The sequence below is a fragment of the Atractosteus spatula genome, chromosome 12 (genome assembly GCF_055471065.1).
Source record: "Atractosteus spatula isolate fAtrSpa1 chromosome 12, fAtrSpa1.hap1, whole genome shotgun sequence".
NCBI lineage: Eukaryota > Metazoa > Chordata > Actinopteri > Semionotiformes > Lepisosteidae > Atractosteus > Atractosteus spatula.
Window position 1 is genome coordinate 9922644 of NC_142717.1, and position 18413 is coordinate 9941056.

Below are 18413 nucleotides of genomic sequence, written 5' to 3' on the forward strand. Positions count from 1 at the left end.
CCCACTGATAGCTGACGTGTGGTGAGCGTTCTGGCGCACTATGGCTGCCGTCGCATCATCCAGGTGGATGCTGCACATTGGTGGTGGTGGAGGGGAGTCCCCATTACCTGTAAAGCGCTTTGAGTGGAGTGTCCAGAAAAGCGCTATATAAGTGTAAGCAATTATGATTATTATGTTAACACAGGATACACTCAGCCCAACTACTGAGCTGCAGTTACGGACAGCTCCTCCTGTATCAACTAAATCAGCACTGGACAGCTCCTGTGTGTGTGTTTTAAGCACAACCAGCCAGACTGGAGCACCCTGTGAACATCCACAGGATTTATACAATGACCTCCAAAGCCACATTACAAGTAGATCGCTTAGGCCCAATTTTCTTAAGTCTCAGTAATCTAAAACAAATCAGGTACAAAGTTGCAAAAAACAAAGTGAAACGGTCTTGTCGTCTAGCTATATGTTTATTTGCTTGGTAACAATTTCACTAGAACTAGCACTGTATTACCAGTTGTTTGTTCAAACACTCATTTACAGCTAAGAGCACATTGCTTTTACATGTGATGCCACCATGTGCCAAAAAACATACTTCTTTCATTAAAGAGGAAGCTCTTGAACGAGTTTTTGGACCAGGCTGGGTATAGGAGTACCTGATAACAGAAACAATAAAGAAGTTTTCAGTGCAGCAACTACAACATAACCCAGAAAACTGAAGCAGGAAATTTCACAGATGGGTGAAGGTCATGGCAGCTCTTTTGATCTGTTCATTTCAAGTGTCTAGATTTACAAAATGGATGTATGAAACACATATCACAGCTGCTAAAATGGAAGAAGGGTCTAATATAAAAAGTTGTCAAAATGATTCACCTACAGTTCTTATTTTAAAAAGCATTAAGAAATTTGTGTAATCTTAATTTTACAGAATGTCCAGGAACTAGTTTAGGTTTTTAATGATACGTCTGACATTTAATGAAAACATATTTTCTGGATTCTTTTATATTCGGTATTAGTTTGGCTGCACACTTTTCACATTAAATATACAAATCAATGGCATTAGTAAATTGCTGACAACATTTTTTAATACAGTACATCTACATTACTGTCTTTAACACTTTTGTTGCAAAGTCATTTAATTTCTTTAACAGAAATACATAGATCTTTTATAGATAGAAGGGAGCATCACTGTACCTATATTAATTTAGTTTACTGGGATTTTACTTTAACTAGTTTAAACTAGGTAGCAACTAATGAAGCACAGTATTTTCCAATAGGTGTCAGCTGCTTACCCATTATGTAACTACAAGTAATTTGCAGAAGCTATTGAGCATCTTGTCATGTGAAGTGGACACCACACAGGCATCATTAGACACATGCCTCTGCTAAAGCACTGTAAAGTCAATAGACTAAGGGGCAAATTTTCAAAACATCGACCCACCCACCACCACAAATTACAAAACAAATACTTGACAGCAGATTTCCAATAGACAGAACCAAGAAGTCACCATCGGCTACTGGGTTTTGTGATTTAGAAGTGCTGATTGGGTCCAAGTTCTGATTTATTCTAAGGCCTTTGCTGGTGGAAAGCCAGTATAGGCAGGAACTCGCTACAAATCTTTTGATAATAGTGCAAATACCTATCCACTCAATGCACTGAGTCATTGTGAAATGGGCAGCATTTTAAGACTATCCCAAAGTTCGGAAATCAGCCATGCTGAAACATCTTAGGAAAAAGAGAGGACACACGGTAAAGTCAAGTAATCCAAATAATTCATTCTTATCTGAGGGTTTCTTATATCCATTGAACACTCAGCGAGCTATAATATGAGATTGGGAAGACAACCATCTCGGGGGGGGGTTAGGGGTCTTTGCGAATTCTAACATTACAATCAACTGATTTAGCTTAAAAGACTGAGAAAAGTCCTGACTTAAGTGTGGTTGAAACTGAAAAAGACTTCTGAAGCCAGTTTCCCCACCACCTCACTGCCCAAAATGACAATAACCGGTGAACAGACACACAGAGCAAAGCCATGAGAAAATCCTAAATTTCAAATAATTACACTTACGCAAACTTAGCATTTATTTGCAATATAATGTACAACCAGTGTTAAATTGCGACTTTTGCAGCCCCATTAATCACTACCCCCACCCTACCAAAAATTCCTCAAAAGCATAACTGAACTGATCATTAAGGCCAGACTTCACTTGCCTCCCAGTTAGAGCAAAACAAACATCACACACATCAAATGAACACAATGGCTGATATAGCTAAAGAATTCATACAAATGATAAATAGCAAACTGCCTCTTTAATAAAATTCAGCCCCCTGGGTCAGGCTTGGAACTACAATAACCAATTACTTCCTGACCTCTGCAAATCCATCAAGCTCTCAGCCAGTCCTAAAGATATTACAAATTATTGTTTGAGGTGTAGTAAGCATTACAAATTGTCACCGGTGTCTAGAAATCAGCAGTCAATTCTGAGTGATAGAGCAAGAGGTTACCCAAGCAGAAATTGAGAAAAGATACAAATTATCTGTGGTTATTCTGAGATGACGTTTTTCTGAGCTCCTAGGCCTCAACAATTCTGCATTAAGATTCCCGACATTATCAACACATCTGCGAATGCCTAACCACCACTTGTGGGAAGGCTGCTTTTGGTCCTCGCCGTAGGATAAAAAAGACAAAAGTGTTTTTTCTAGTAAAAGTAACTAGGGGCCCCTGAAATTTCTACTTGTAGGATCCACTGGCAATTAAAAAGAACCTGCATTTCTTCCGGCTGTTTTTCTTTACCACATACATTTACAGTATGACAAATCTGAAGGACATGAAATTAGAACTTAAAGAATTCCACCGACAGCAAACCTAATTAATGGGGGTACTGCAGCATTAAGGTTAAAAAAAGGTACCGATAACATCGATGTTTGGTCCTCTGACATCAAACTCATAATAGAGACAAGAAGGAATTATCAGTTGTGTGTTGTTGGTGGTGGTGGTAGTGTTGTATTGCTGGAATTTGATTATTTATCTGACAAGTCACACTGAAATCCTCTTGAAAAACTCAGGGAAATAACGCTATGGAAATCTAATATATCCAATGCATTACTTTTATTACAGTTTTATTGAATGTTGGAAGTACAGATTTTTTCTTTTCTTTTCTCAATGAGAGAGAAACTGCCTGGAGCGCTCGGGAACATTAGCTATACCCTAGTGACTAATGGCTCTATTAATGCCCCTGCTTTTTAGAACGCACATAAGTTTTCATGTCCTGAAGTACAAATGAAATGAAAATGTGAGTAACAAATGTAAGAAATAATGACAACATTAATCAGATTGCTCGTCTCCTATGAAAGCTATAAAAAATATTATGCTGCCTTCAAACAGCAGCTTGTGAGGGCTCAGCTTCAATTAATGAACTGGATACGGGATGAGAACGGAAGGGATAGGTACCCTCTCCAAACCACAAATGAACGTTGCAACAAAGAGAGTAATGGATAGTGACTGGACAATTTACAACAGGCGGAGAGACTCCAAAGGAAAAATGCTGGGAGTGGCTTCTAGGGAAAATAAAAGTGTGACTGAAACAAAAAAAAACGAAATGAGCTCGGAAATTGAAGATCATTTTGGAAGAGGATTAATTATTCATGATTCGACTGAAAAAAAGGATCATTTCTAACAGTGAATAATAAAACATGAGTGATCACTGCTGGGAGACGGTATATGCATACATGCCACCAAAATATTTAAGGGAACCCTCACTTAATCCACACACCTCAAATTAAAGAAAAGAAAGGTCTAAAGCAAACAGATCTAGTTTTTCTTTACTAAGCACTTGTCAGAAATGACTAAATAAAAATATGCACACTTCACCTTCTAATTAAATCTTCTGTCACAACAATAACAGTTTTAAAAGATCACAGTTATAGAAGTTACTTTATTCCTACCCTTCCTTTAAATACTACCTAGAGATTAGCAGTAATACCTTCATGACAGCCTTACGTAGCTCACTAAAAACAAATGAAAACAATTGTACTCCTTATCTTGTGTTTCATATTTAATTCTCATTCCTAACATATGCTCATCAAAACCTTTCTAGAACACCAGCAATGACTTGTTATTAAACTGGTTTGCTACTAATAAGCAATTACTGCCAAAGCCAGCAATTATTTTTTATGACAGGATCCTGTTAGGCTCCACAGATTTCCTTCAATGCCTTGAGACACGTTGACTGCAGGGAAGAAAATGATTATTTTAACTTTAACTGGGCTGCAAAGATAATTGATTTATAATACAATGTATTAGTAGCAACAATAAGTAGAAATATATATATAAATTATCCGCTTAGGATTGACTTCCAATGATATTGAAGAGTCCTTCTCATCTTTTTTCAATTAGCTCTTATCTAACACTGAGTTATATACTTGACATATATTCTACTCCCCCACCCTTTGAGCCACAAAGAGTAATTACCGAGGCAATAAAGCAAAGACCCAGAAATTTTCTAAAAATATTGTTATCTGTTCAATGACTTTCGTCTCTTGGATAAGGGAACAGAAGCCTTATAAAAAAGGTTATTCTGACGGAAGACCATAATGTGTGCTTTAAGAGCTTGAATGAGATTATGGTCATTATCATTAAATGGTCACAGTATAAAGAAGGTAAAATAATTCTGACTTAAAAGTAGGCTAAGACATTACCGGAATTTCTAATAAACCACCATATTCTACCCTATTTAAAATAGCAAAATATATTTCTATGTAGTAGCACACCATGAAATATTTAAGATAACTTTCTCTTGGATAAAGGAGCTCAGTTTTCAAAACTAATGAGACATGTTCATGACTATAGTATGAGACAGAAATACTGCAGCTTAATGATAACTATGATCCACACCTATCAACATGGAAGCACAGGTAATAACTAGTCATCAGCTGCGGAAATAAGCCTAAATACACACATCTGACTCATATCTGCTGTCATCACTACATTTTCTTCAAATTGCTGCACCGGTAACAGAGTAAGAGCACTGGATGATAAATATAAGGTTTTGTTCAAATGAAATAATCTTGTAAATCTGTAAAAATCCTGATGAGACCATCTAAAAGTAAGGAAATTAAAAACAGGGAAGATACTGTAGCATAGCGTAGCCCTGCTTTCATAGCTGGTGGGTTGTGGAGTCAGACAGTAGACACTGCTTTTGTACCCTGAGCAAAGATCTTCACCCCGGATACTGTATGTGGAGATCAGCACTACTGGGGGTAATTCCTGTAATGGATTGATGTCCTATCCAGTGGGTTGGCTGGGGGGGGGGGGGCGGATGGGTGGACTGTAGTCTGCTTAACACCATGCAAAACAAGGTTAAGCTCTAGAGTGATGAGTCAGTGTGACTTAGATATGGAAATTACCTATTGTAAACAAGAAGAGTTATACAACATTAAAAAAAATTAAAATATTTTTGCATTATAAAAGAAAATTATTTGACATCTAGAGGTGGATGGAATAAATTGCACAGACACACTGTTTGCATAGACCAAACAAGCAAAGATGAGTTAAAACAATACAGTACAAAAGGACAGTCTTAACAAATGAAAAATACAGCATTTCAAGGGCATATTGAGTTTGGGGATCTCATTTTTTCATTATAATGATGAGGGGTTTTAAGTTGTTGGTATAGGTTGACACAGTGTCTCAGTGCTCTGGTACAGGACAATGTTTTCCCTTTTCTAATCAGTTCTGTACCTGATCTGCCTGGAATGTCAGTTCACTGTGTATGAGTTGAAAGTTTCTGGCGGCTGCTGCTTTTCCAGGGAGCTTTTATAAGATCTCCTTGGGCCAGTAATAAACCATCAGGCACATGTCAAAACGCTCACTACCTGAAAGTGCTGAGCTTTCTTAATTCAAATCTCTGTTTTAGGAATAAAAACTAAGTAGAACACGGTATATTGTTGGAGTAAAAAACTCTCCATTTTCCTCTTTATCTTATGATTTAAAGAACATCAGGGTGCAGGGAGGAAACACTGATAGATTCTCCATATTTCTCAAAGTCCAGGGCAGAACTCATATCTAAAATGCATGGGTACAAGTCGTAGCCATTAAACACAATTAAAATTAATGTTTATTTCTGATCTTCTTCTTATTAAAAGCCGCTTCAGTGACTGATCACAATATTATAGTTACTCTGGTGAAAAGAAACATGCTTCTTTATGCGTACGACATGCACTGAAAAGATATGCAATACATATGGTGATATGAAATTACAGCACATTTTCTGAAATGGAACTGTACTATGTGAGGAATAAATTCATTTCTCTAAAATTAATAAATCAGTCATGCTAGGCACTCCTAAGTTGATGCATGACAGGCACTTGAAAAACTGCTATAGAGAACTCTATACATCTTTAAACAGTTAACACTATTGATTAGTCTTATCAAGAAGAACAACCAGGTATGCACATAGACTAAATGGCTTTAATAATTCTCATCAGGGTTAAAAATATAAAATCCAATTTTAGATATATAATGTGCACTACTCAGAGAGTAAGTTTAAAGCAGTAGGGCAGTTTGTAAAATATAAAAACTGATACTGTGCTTTCTACATTTTACTATTGAAATTGATACATTGCATATTGCACTTTCTCAAAAAATATATTAGTTACTACAATCTCTAATTGAAATTTACAAATTGTTCTTCTTAAAATACAAAATACTGTATATACAAATATGCATGTCATAAATGGTTAAATAAAACTAGAACCACATTGCGATTGTTGAAAAAAGGAAAATAAATGTGCCTGTTAAACATGCAGGTGTCAGGCAACCTTCTCTTATAAAGAGCCCTCACTTCGGAGTGCATTCTGACTAATTTATTTTACAGCAACATAATATATTTGATTAAGTGTGTCTAGGTCAAATAAAATGAAACGAAGGCGGGCTGATTTAGTAAATATTCACTTTCTTTTTAGTGTCTGCAAAAACAGCATTCATGGTTAGTTAACCATGTACAGTATGTACCTGTATGTACTATGTTTTTAATTATTGTGAAAAAGCTTTCAGCTCTATAGTTAACGTCTGTCAAGTAGTCTTTGCTGTTTGTTCATTTTAGATATACATGAGGACTTAAAGTCACATTTTTAAGAGTAATTATGCTTTACAGGGCACGAGGGCAAATTATTTTTGAAAGCTATTGGGGAAAACTAATGAACACAATATGAAATATTTTCCTTTGTGGCGCTACTGCAGTAATGGAAAAAAAGGAAAACCCAAGTAGGGTGCATTAACAATAAGGAATAAAATTACAGACAGAGAGAATCACTGCTGCCCTTACTGGATTAAGATGGATATATGTCTCCAGATTTCATAAATACCCACTCTTCAGTCTCCCACATTTGCTTGATCATTAATCATAATAAATGCATAAGCAGCTTTAAATGGTAACAGTACTAATATCAGTTATTCAGAAACATAACTGAATTAACTAACACAATCTAGTTCTGTGCAGCACAAAAAATAGTTAAGAAACTGCTTATCTTGAAGTTTTTACCAAACTATATTGAACGCAAATAACTTTGAGCAGGAGTTCAGCAGTACCTGAACATACAGTACAAGACTGGTTAAATATCCTACTGTACCTCTGCTACTGAGGCTCGGAGCTACAAAATAATTCACCCCCTAGTGGTATTTTTTCCCGCCTCTGCAGTAATAGAATTTTAATGCTGTTTTATTTTTTTCCTGTTATTTTGCTTTATCACATTTTAATATGATATGGTAATTCTTATAATGTATACAGGATGCATTTTTATAGGACATGCATATACAGTCCTGTGTTGGATGCAGGACAGCTTGAAATGATTAACATGCAAGCCAATGAGCATAATACTGTAAGTCAAAACTTCTATTATACTACACTAGTTCTAGTACTTCTACTATTAATACTATACAGTAAATAGAAATGCATTGTAATGCCTAATTGCATTAAAACTATTGAGCAAGCAGCGTGCCATGTGCCCTTATATAAATTATTCAGTGTTTTTTTAAATGAATTGCTGCTTTATCTCTGGAATTCAGTTATTTACATTAATTAAATCCTAATTTAAAACTTTCAACAGTATCTTCAAATGCCTAGAAGAGATTACCATATGCATCACAATTATTTACACCACACATTTTTGCAATTTATGCAAAAATATGCATTCTGCTTTCAAACGCACACTAGTGCTGTAAACATTATTTGTCTTCTGTTCTTCTTTTCCACCAAGACAAAAGTATAAAAGTATGGTGAACTGTGTAATCATGAACACAGCTTTTGAAAATCTTGGTTGGTTATTTACCTACTGTATGTGTTTATACATTTTATCCACATCTACAAATAAACAAATTGTGATGGTTAAAGCTAACGACTGTTGTATCTAATTGAAACAAGGATATATTATGAACATCTATGGAAAAAAAATGTGCCATACTCAACAGGATTTCACAACCTTAGGACTAACCTCAGAATCAATTTTTGCTTTAACATAATGCAAAATGATTATTAATAATAATATAGAAGATTTGGTTTCACTTTTAAAGGGAAAAATTCTGGCCATGGGACCCTTTATACCAATTCTTTACTGGCAAGTGACCATTAGAAGTGACGACAATTCCTTTTAGTTGACTGGTCTTGAGCAGCTCCAAAATAACTCATAAGGCTCTCACCAGAATAAGCAGCATTGACAAGGTTTCTAATGGATGCCTCGCCTCTCTGAACTGGTGGCTGCTGCTTTTCCAGAGTAAAGAACAGCTGAGTTTAGCATATGACGTAGCCTGGGATAGGACCTTTCAGGCTGTACTGTATATTGGGGTGAGGGTCTGGCCATTCCATTCCAGGCTGCAGCTTTGGGAATCCTGTAATATGCATAGCGTGTTAAGATCACTGTATATGGCTAATAAAATCATCTTAACACGCTATGCATATTACAAGATTCCCAAAGATACAGCTGGGAATGACTGGCCAGACCCTCACCCCAAAATACAGCAACCCCCCCACAGCCTGCCAGACACTTGTGGGCACACGGCAGGTGGCCTTAGCTGTGAGCCAAGGCAAGAAAACCACACAGCTGGTGTTTCAACAGTCCACTGGGAAAAACAAAACAACTGGCATTTCTAAATTTAAAAATGGAAAAAAAACACATTTTTGCTTGTTTTTTTTCCATCCCTGTATCTCTTTCGTTGGTACAGAGTTCTTTTCTTGCTATGACTGACCCCAGACATGATCTGTCATTCCAGACTCCACTGACCCAGTTGATTTCCTTGGGCCCATTAGCCAGAAAGTTCACATTTTCCAGACAGGTGGTCAAAGTTTCAATTGAAAAAATGTCAAGGGAGCACAACATTTACACTATGCAGCTTGCCATTCTATGTACAGTACATGCCGGGAAAAAATATGCCAGTGAACTATAGATAGTGAAACCTGCTGAGGGCATTGTTAAAGAAATCCAGGGATTTTGCTTTGTAAAGGTACAGTATAATTCAACATCCACTAAAAAATACTAATTTTCTTATGGTCATACACATGTATGAAATCAGAAATGTGTAACAAGTTACATGTTATAGACAAACAGATTAAAATATATATTTTAAAAAAATACTTAAGCAAAGAATGATTAAACAGTCAAACATATGGTAACAGGAGCACATGGCTACACACCAGATTTTGATGTAGTATCCGTGTGGTGCCTTACATTAAACATTGAAATCAGCTGAACACAATCTTCTTCAGTTTGAAAGTTTTAGATTACAACTACAGTGCCTAATAAAGGTATTCACCAGCTTCACGATGTCACGATCTGTTGAATTGCAAATAATGTATACATACTGCTTTACCGGGAATATTTTAATATTTAAACCACACACTTATATACATGAAACAAGGTAAATGTTAGCAAAAGAAAAATAAAAAATTAGATGTGTATAAGTATTCACTCCAGTGATTCAATACATCTCTCGACTTCTCTACTAGCTTTACGAAATGAGATTCGACAAAGGCTTCCTTCTTGCCATACAGACCAGCTTTGACTCGTAGACATTTTCTTCCAATTCAGCAGCATTTTCAAAGTGGCCTCACTATGGCATCCTCAACCACATTCCTGTTTGACAGCTTCTCAGTCTAGAAAAACAGACCGATCTAGGCAATGTCTGTGTGCTACAGTACAATAGACTTTCCATTTCTTAATGATCAGCCTCCCCATGCTCTGAGGTCTTTGCTCAATGTCTTTGAATTGTTTTTATACCCGTCTCCATAGTACCTTTCTACCACTTTATTTTGAAAGCTCTTCGGTCTTCATGGATGAATTGCTGCTTGAAATTTCAGAGACAGGTGTATTTATCCTGAAATCAAGTGAACCATTATAATTGGACACAGACATAGGCCATTCATCTAATCGTGTGACTTGTATTTTAGTGCACCTCAACAAATTTAAGTTTACCACAGCAAAAGTGGCGAGTACTTTCACAATCAACATAATATACAGTAGTTTTGGATTTTTTCTGAGACTTACCATCTTTCAGCCATTAAACTGTTTAGTGCAAGCACTCAAGCTATAATATTCACTTTAAAAACATATGTATACATCATTTGTAATTCAACACAATTTGACAGTTTCAAGGGCTGAATGCTTTTGCAAGGTACTAAGTATGAAAATGACTTAACACTTAACAATAACACTTTAATATAAAATTCTGCACAAATACAGACTATCACTAAAAAGAAGCACAACTTACTAATCAGTATCGTGCTCTAGCACGTTGATGCTAAATGCTTAACAAAGAACTGTAAAAGCAGACTTCCTGGGTATTTTATACAATATAGAAAAGTAAACCTGCAGGATTTTGAAGAAAGAAGGCAAATAAAAAAGACCACAGACCAGGAGCTGGAAATGCTTGTGTGGGACGCCATACAGTGTCACCTGACGCTCTGGTCCAAAAAGAGCACCTGACAGAACATCCTCATCAAAATGCCTTGGAAGTGACCACACATACTTAGATTGTTTTAATTACAGACATACTGAATCATAATACACTGATAATTTCCTTAAACGTTTTAATTTTGTCTACTAGTGCTAGATTTATATAAATAAATCTCTATGTCATCTCCTGATCCATAGCTGGTACTGTAGTGTTTTGTCTTCTCTGCAAAACCATTAGTGTATTTAAATAAATCATTTTAACCATTAAATTATTTATAAATAGCACATTTCACCAGATTCTGATGATATACAACTATGTGATCTATTCAACAATCCTCAGGGGAACACATTCATGTTTTTACATTTTCATTAAATACATAAATCCAGGTTTAATAATTCTGTAAGGCACTGCAAATAACAGTTGACATAATAATGCAGAAAAAACTAGGGTTATAAAATGTAGCTATTGCAGCTGTGTAATACGTTTTTAAAGGATTTAAAAAGTCTAAAATTAGGGTACATATTGCAGGTTATGAAGTAATAAAGTCGGACCTTGTATCACAGTGTCACCTACACCAATGGTAGTGCCTGTTTGCACAGCTGGGTGGCCCAGGGCAATTGAGGTAAACAACCGTGTTTAAGTGTATAATAACAGTTTTTACATTAAGGACATGGACCCACAGTCATCCAGTTAAGAAGCTGGAGCTCTGGCCAATTTTTATTTAGATTATTATAGTGCTATCAAATATATCAAAGAACATTTTCACAGTAAAGTCCTAGAAACTACCATGGACTCCAAATTCACTCGAACAGTAAGTTAATAGTAAGTTGACAAAATCTTGTGAATATGTCAAGAAATCTGATCTATTTCCTCCTCATTTAAATTGACACAGCTAATAAATATCCTGCTTTCCCATTTCCTTTATTTCATTTACGTAACATGACATGGTTATTTGCATGATTTTAACCCCATCAACGTTTACACACTGAAATGCAGCATATTGGCTATATTGCAGTTTTGTTATTGACAAGAGACCAACAAAGTTTTGAAACAGAATGCATGAGGTCCACAAAGTTTTGTAACAGTGTTTCTTGAGATTGGTCTTTGTAACAAAGCAAGAGCATCCCCTCTCACAGCCTTATCTCACATCATTCAGTGGTAGCTGCTTCATGTGACCTTTTAACATTTTTAGTGGCCTGGAATTATATGGTTACTATGCAAGGACCCCATCCAAGATCCTAGCAATCACATAGGTCCCTTTCCAGAGAAAATTAGATCTGGGTCTTCCTCTGAATTTCCCATTCACTTCCTATTTGATCATTTCCTTCACTAGGCATGAGAGTAATCATTCTGTCTCATCCCTTACCCCTGCCTACACTGGCAGACAATGCCTCCCTCCTGCTGGCGCCTCCTGTCAGCCCTGGTCCAGCAAGCCATCCTGGTCCTCAGCAGTGCATGAGGAGAACTTTCCTACCGGGAACGGTTGCTCATGCAGCCCACCTATCCAGAACCTCTAAAGCACCTCCATAAAGCTTTTACCGTTTCTTCTTCAAGTTACCTCACAGCTCGGTGACTCCCATAGCTGGCTCTAGGATGAACCCCCACATATGGATTCCTCACTCTCACCTTAGCTGCGGTCTAGGAGCAGACTGATTCGCTTTCCCCAGGCTGTCCAGAGGAATGACTAATTCCACAGCCAGGCTAACTGTTCTTTTTTTTTCCTACCATGCTCTACCTGTATGTGCATTTAGTCCAAATCTATCTAATTCTGCAGAATTACTCAGCAATCATCTTGGCTCGAAATACACCATTGAGCCTGGTTTGAACCAAGATCTCTCACTCCTTTGCAGTGTTCAACATGCTAGAAAAGAATAATAGAAGGTTTCTCCATCAGTATAACTTCTACAATTATTAGCAGCTATGGAGCAACCCCTCCTAATGACTATCTGTATGGTTATTACCAAATCCTCTTGGATAGAAATACCCTATTAATGGATACTTCAGCGTTAATTCCATTATTATGCATTTAGAAAGTGCAATTTGAAGTTTCTAGAGTGCTACTAATTTATGCCCATGCCTGTAGTCCTAGACCAAAGTAAAACCATTTCTCCATTGATCTGGAAGTCCTAGTAAATTCAACTGCTACTCATTCTTTGATTTAAACAGTGCAACATCAATAATAGTACTTACGTTAATCAAAAATCAATCATATTTCTGACAATTAAAATTCAAATTGCAAGGACTAATTCTTTTATTGAAGAAACAATCACTGACAAAACAGCATTGACAGAGGGGATCCTCAGCATATGTCAAGTATTCACAGACAGTGCTTACCATCATTGAGGTCCTGCAGCAGGTTTTCTTGCCCGGAGAAGTCCAGTTTCACCCTTATGTTCACAGTTAAAGTGGCCACTTGCCCAGGCTTCAGGGGAAACTGGGAAAGTGTGTCTTCCAGGTTCCAACTCAAGAAGTCTCCAAACAGTTTCTCTGGAAGAGAAAATAAATATGCATGGATATTGTGTTGTTTTTACAACACCCTATCAGCACATTCTCATATCTGTTGTGCTGAACATGACAGGGCCTCTGAAGAGGTTTTAAGATCCCCAGGTATAGATCAAACTGACAAGTCAGCTCCTTTCTTATCAAGCGTCATTACCATAAACCCTTTTGCCAATAAAATATCACCCAAGTTCTAAGTCATCTGGAGAAATAAGCTTTATTTTATAGCCTCTAAACAGCTGACAGAACAAAACCTGAAGAATGACTTAAGCTTTCCAAGTTTTAGGGGCTTTACATTGCAATATATCATACTGAATCATTTTTGTCCATATATTGCCTACAACAGTATTTAAAATATTTAAATGTTGCATTAGTTGTACAATAGCCTTGCAAAAAATGTAAGAAAGGCAAACCTTCATTATTATCTACCATTTTAAAACGCTTCCACAAACAGTAAGGTTGAGACTTTGGTTGATACCCTTTCAGCCTTTTAAAGAGGTTTCACCAAGAAAACCATTTATGATTCACCTCAGAGGCAAATGTGAGTAGAACGATGGAAATGTACTGTACCATATCCATTGTGCAGAAGAGCAATAGAAAAAAGACTAAATGCCATTTCTTATATCAAAGTATTTTTTTCCAATGAAGAAAATCTTAAATTTCAAATCTAGGAGGCCTCACAACAGGACACTTTTAGACTCTTTCATAATGTATGCTCAGCCTTCTTTAAATATATGCTTTTGAAAGTATAGAGGGTGTTAAAAAGGCAGAAAATGCATATTTATGAAAGCAACACCGCAGTAAACTTCAAGTAAAAGCTATTCTATAAAAGGAAAAACAAAAAAACTAAATAGATTAGGCACTTACGGGTAACATCTCCAACTGATGGGAGTGGATACTTATTATGTAATTTACTCACTTACTCATGTAATTGAATGTATTTTAGCAATATACCTATTATCTTTGTAACACTTACTAAGCTACAGGAACGACTTAACTGTTGCTTTGCACAATATGGCGCAATGCACAAGCACTCTCGGTCACTGGCAAAAGCACTACGGCATGTTTCTCCTAACCTATTACAGCCTGAATGTGAGTGTGAGTTATTGCACCTTGTTTGATATGCCATATCATCTATCAACCGCTTTGACAGCAAAAGCTTTTTCTAGCTGCCATTCAACATAAGCTAAAAATAGACATTTCAAAGTCTTGCCCATATATTACTTGCACAGTTGTGTGTTTCATCTTTTGTCCTGAGTATCTGCATCATAAGTCAATTTATTTGACATTAGTCTGGTAAAGTAAAGTACCTTACATGTTCAGACCATAGAAATGCCCTTTAAAAATTATTTCAGTATACAGAGTATTTTATATCTACAGTACAAAGACATATAGAAACATTCAAACAAAAACAGAAGAAACAATGCGGCTCTTCTGTATCTTAGACAAGGTGAGAAACAGTGAGGAAGATGACAATTATAGACAGGAAGCCTAACAACACATAAGACATTGTAGTGGAATAAATGATCACTGACTCAAAGACCACCAGAAGGATGGATACAGAAAGAAACAGATGTCAAAAGATACGGACCTAAGAATATAATATTTAATAATCAAGATCCCTAATTGATTTAATCTGATTGATGTCCCCATAAATTTACCTTCTGTTGGTTAAGTTTAAAAGATTTTTATCTGTAAACAACTATCTCTAGGAAATGAATCACACTTGCTCTTCCTGAAAGGATTAAATGTGCCTTAGGATGTGACCTTGTCACCTCTTCCACAGACAAAACAAATCTTATTATAAAGCCATTTAGAAAAATATACGTAGGGCAGCAATAAATACTGATCTGTCCAAATAACTTGATGGGCTGCAATAGGCATTTTACTTTATTTAATGCTTATTCAATCACTGAGTGAATTAGTCACATCAAGGTCACATTCTATAGTGCATTTAGTCTTTAAAACTAACACGGAACCAGAGGACATGTGAAAAACATTTTTATGACAGGTAATATTCCTCTACTCAAAGGGTTATCGGAGTCTGGAAAAAACTGTTCAGATGTGTAGCAGATCCTTCTAAGCTACTAGCATGGCATGGAGAATGTACAGTTCCGTGAAAAGGTACAGAGAATTTATTTTTCCAATTAAAATAATGGTAAATGCCATAGTTGCGTTCCGCGTGCATAAGTTTGACCCTATTTACACCCTATAGACACAAATGTTGGGATGTGCAATACACTAAATACCTTTAATACATCAACTTGTGACTTGTATTAAACAAAAACACTGTTTACACAGACAAAAAATACATAAAAACATAAAATACCAGTATCAGTTATGTTTACTGTAAAGGGAATTTAAGTGAGAGAAAATGTGAGAGAGAAAAAAACTCTCAACAACAGCATTACTGTGTACCAGCATTCCCAACGCACCACCACAACACTCGCACCAAGAGCATCAGGCGGCCAACGGCGTAACTATGCAGTGCGCTTTATTTTGACTCGCGCTACGTACAGTAACTTAAACAAAAATATACTGTACTTAAGGGTATATGGAATTATTTTAAAAATGTGTATTTCCCACTGTCAGATTTTCGACATATTTTCACCATTGTTTCCAGAGTTTCACGTGGGTCATAGCGATACTCTACACTGTATGTAAAGGGAGTTTGTTTAATTTGTTGAGTAAATCTGGTCAGCATTACAGGATGACTTTATGTTTGTAATGCCCCAAACGTGGATTGAACGCCGTCTTCCATTCATCGCCTTGCCAGACTCGGACCAAACTGTAGGCGCCTCTCAGGTCACCTTTTGTTAATATTTCACCTGGTTGGCCCTCTTAAGTAGTGACAGAATCAGAGGCAGGGGATACCAGTTCTTCTCATTTATCTTATTTAGCCCTGTGCAATCAGTACAAGGATGGATGGAATGAACAATCCCTTTTCTGGACGAAGAAGAACCCAGCATTCGTCAGCTGAAGAGCACTGATGGTCTCCTGAGGGTTCCAAGATGGTTTCTCCAATTCCTCTCCCAGACAGCACTCTCTCAGATGGTTGTCAAGATGGATGACTGGTGTCATAAAGGTGTCAAGAGTGTCCAGCAGGTGCTTAAACGTCAGCTCATCCTTGAGATCTGCTGAACATCTGGCCCGGAAGAAGGTGCAGAGTGCTTCCACCCCCCATCCACACTCAATGGCCAGGGTCCAGAACTGGATGGCATATTTGTGTGCAAGGTACTCTGCTTGAGGCAGAGAAGGTGGTGAACGGATTCAGTGACCCAGCTCGGGGAGTCAAAGTCCATTCAGAACATCTCAGTGAACTGAATGGAGATACTGCATAGGAATTCTGCCTTCTCCCAAAAGGCAGATGCCCAGGACAGAGCCCTGGGTGTCTTGTTTGATCCAGAGCTCTATTTTGATGCACAAATAAATGCCATCTGTAAAGTCTCACTTACTTTCACCTCTAAAACACTGTCTGCATTCAGTCTTTTCTTGATTATGCTGCTGCAGAAACCCTGATTTCATGCCTTCATCACATCTCAGATAGAATACTGTAATAGCCTTATTGTAACAGGCTATAGCCTCCCTAACTTGAACAAACTAGTCCAAAACTGAACTCTATCACATTCAAGACTCCATTATCATATCACCCCAATTCTGATACAACTTCACTGGCTCACCATTATTTAGCAAATTCAAAGATACACTGTTAGGCTAACTGGTTTCTGGGAAAATCGACCCAGGTGTAAGTGTCTCTTTGTCTGTCTCTGCCCTGAAATGGACTGGCGTCCATTCGGATTAAGCAATTAGAAAATGGATGGATGGGGTTTGAATGCAGTCATCATAATTACAATGGGAAGAAAAGATATTTAAAACGTGAAATACATACACTTCACAAAGTCACAAAACTGATAGGCTTTGGTTTTCACATACACCAGGTGATTGCAAAATCAACATGCTTAACTAAAAAAATCAGTAAATTATTATCTTGAATGAAAAAATGGAGTGTACTTTAATATAAAACATCCTTCCCAATTAATAGTATAAAATAAGACATAACTTGAAGCAGGAAACAAAAATGCACTCTAATGACAAAACTATTGTGAATGCACGTCTGTACCATTTCATTGCCAAAGCTGGTAACTAAGCATTTTCCTCATTGCTATGTACGGCCAAAAAGAAATTGTAAAACACTGTTGCAAAAATAATGAGATGACAGATAATTAGGAGTAATAGCTCTAGTCCCTATTCCTCACCATCTGATCTGACCCAATCAAACAACTTTATGTCATCAGACACACACCAAGGTTGTGAGAAGCTTATGAAAAAATACTCTTTTTATGAATGTATTCTGTCGAATACTAGAAAAGGATCAGGAAAAGCTGTGCATGACCTACAAGATTATTTGCATAGCTGTATCTTTTATTTATCATATTCTGCTGGGAGAGATGTGAGTCACTCTGGAAAGAGTGTAGGAAAGGTTAGATTGTTTCTGCCTTACCTGCAATATACACACTTGCACATTGTAATGAAAAAACGGATGTATATCAATAAAATGAAAATGGGATTTCTTATTATGGTCAAACAACATACTTTATGTACTATGACTGAAGCCAGAAGCCACATATGAAGCCATGTGTACAGCGTGCGTTAAGATGGAAGGAGCATCAGCAGAAGCAATAAAGTAGAAATTAGCTGATTCTATGTAGTACTACTGTATGTCTCGTTTCCCTATTGGTGATGACTTCAGAGTTCAATGATCAGAAGAAGAGACGTACCAATTTGCCCCACCCATAAACATAATGCATCCACACCAATATCAATAAACAGGAAAAACATCTTTTGAGAACAGGTAGTCTTATCACTGCAGACCAAAAAGTAGTGCAACATCACTCATCCTGCACAGAGCCCTTGATGTAACACAGTTTTCCTGTTTTTTCTCTGTATAGTTCCATATCACATCAGAGCCCCTTTAAAGAT

General features: G+C 36.9%; 1 protein-coding gene across 1 annotated transcript in view; it reads right to left on the bottom strand.

The window, feature by feature from the left end:
• Positions 1–18413, bottom strand: part of trappc9 (trafficking protein particle complex subunit 9) — a 507339-nt gene that overhangs the window by 347736 nt on the left and 141190 nt on the right. The window contains exon 16 of the mRNA XM_088929735.1: positions 13269–13421. Coding sequence (XP_088785861.1) covers positions 13269–13421 — 153 coding nt within the window. The remainder of the gene's footprint in view (positions 1–13268; positions 13422–18413) is intronic.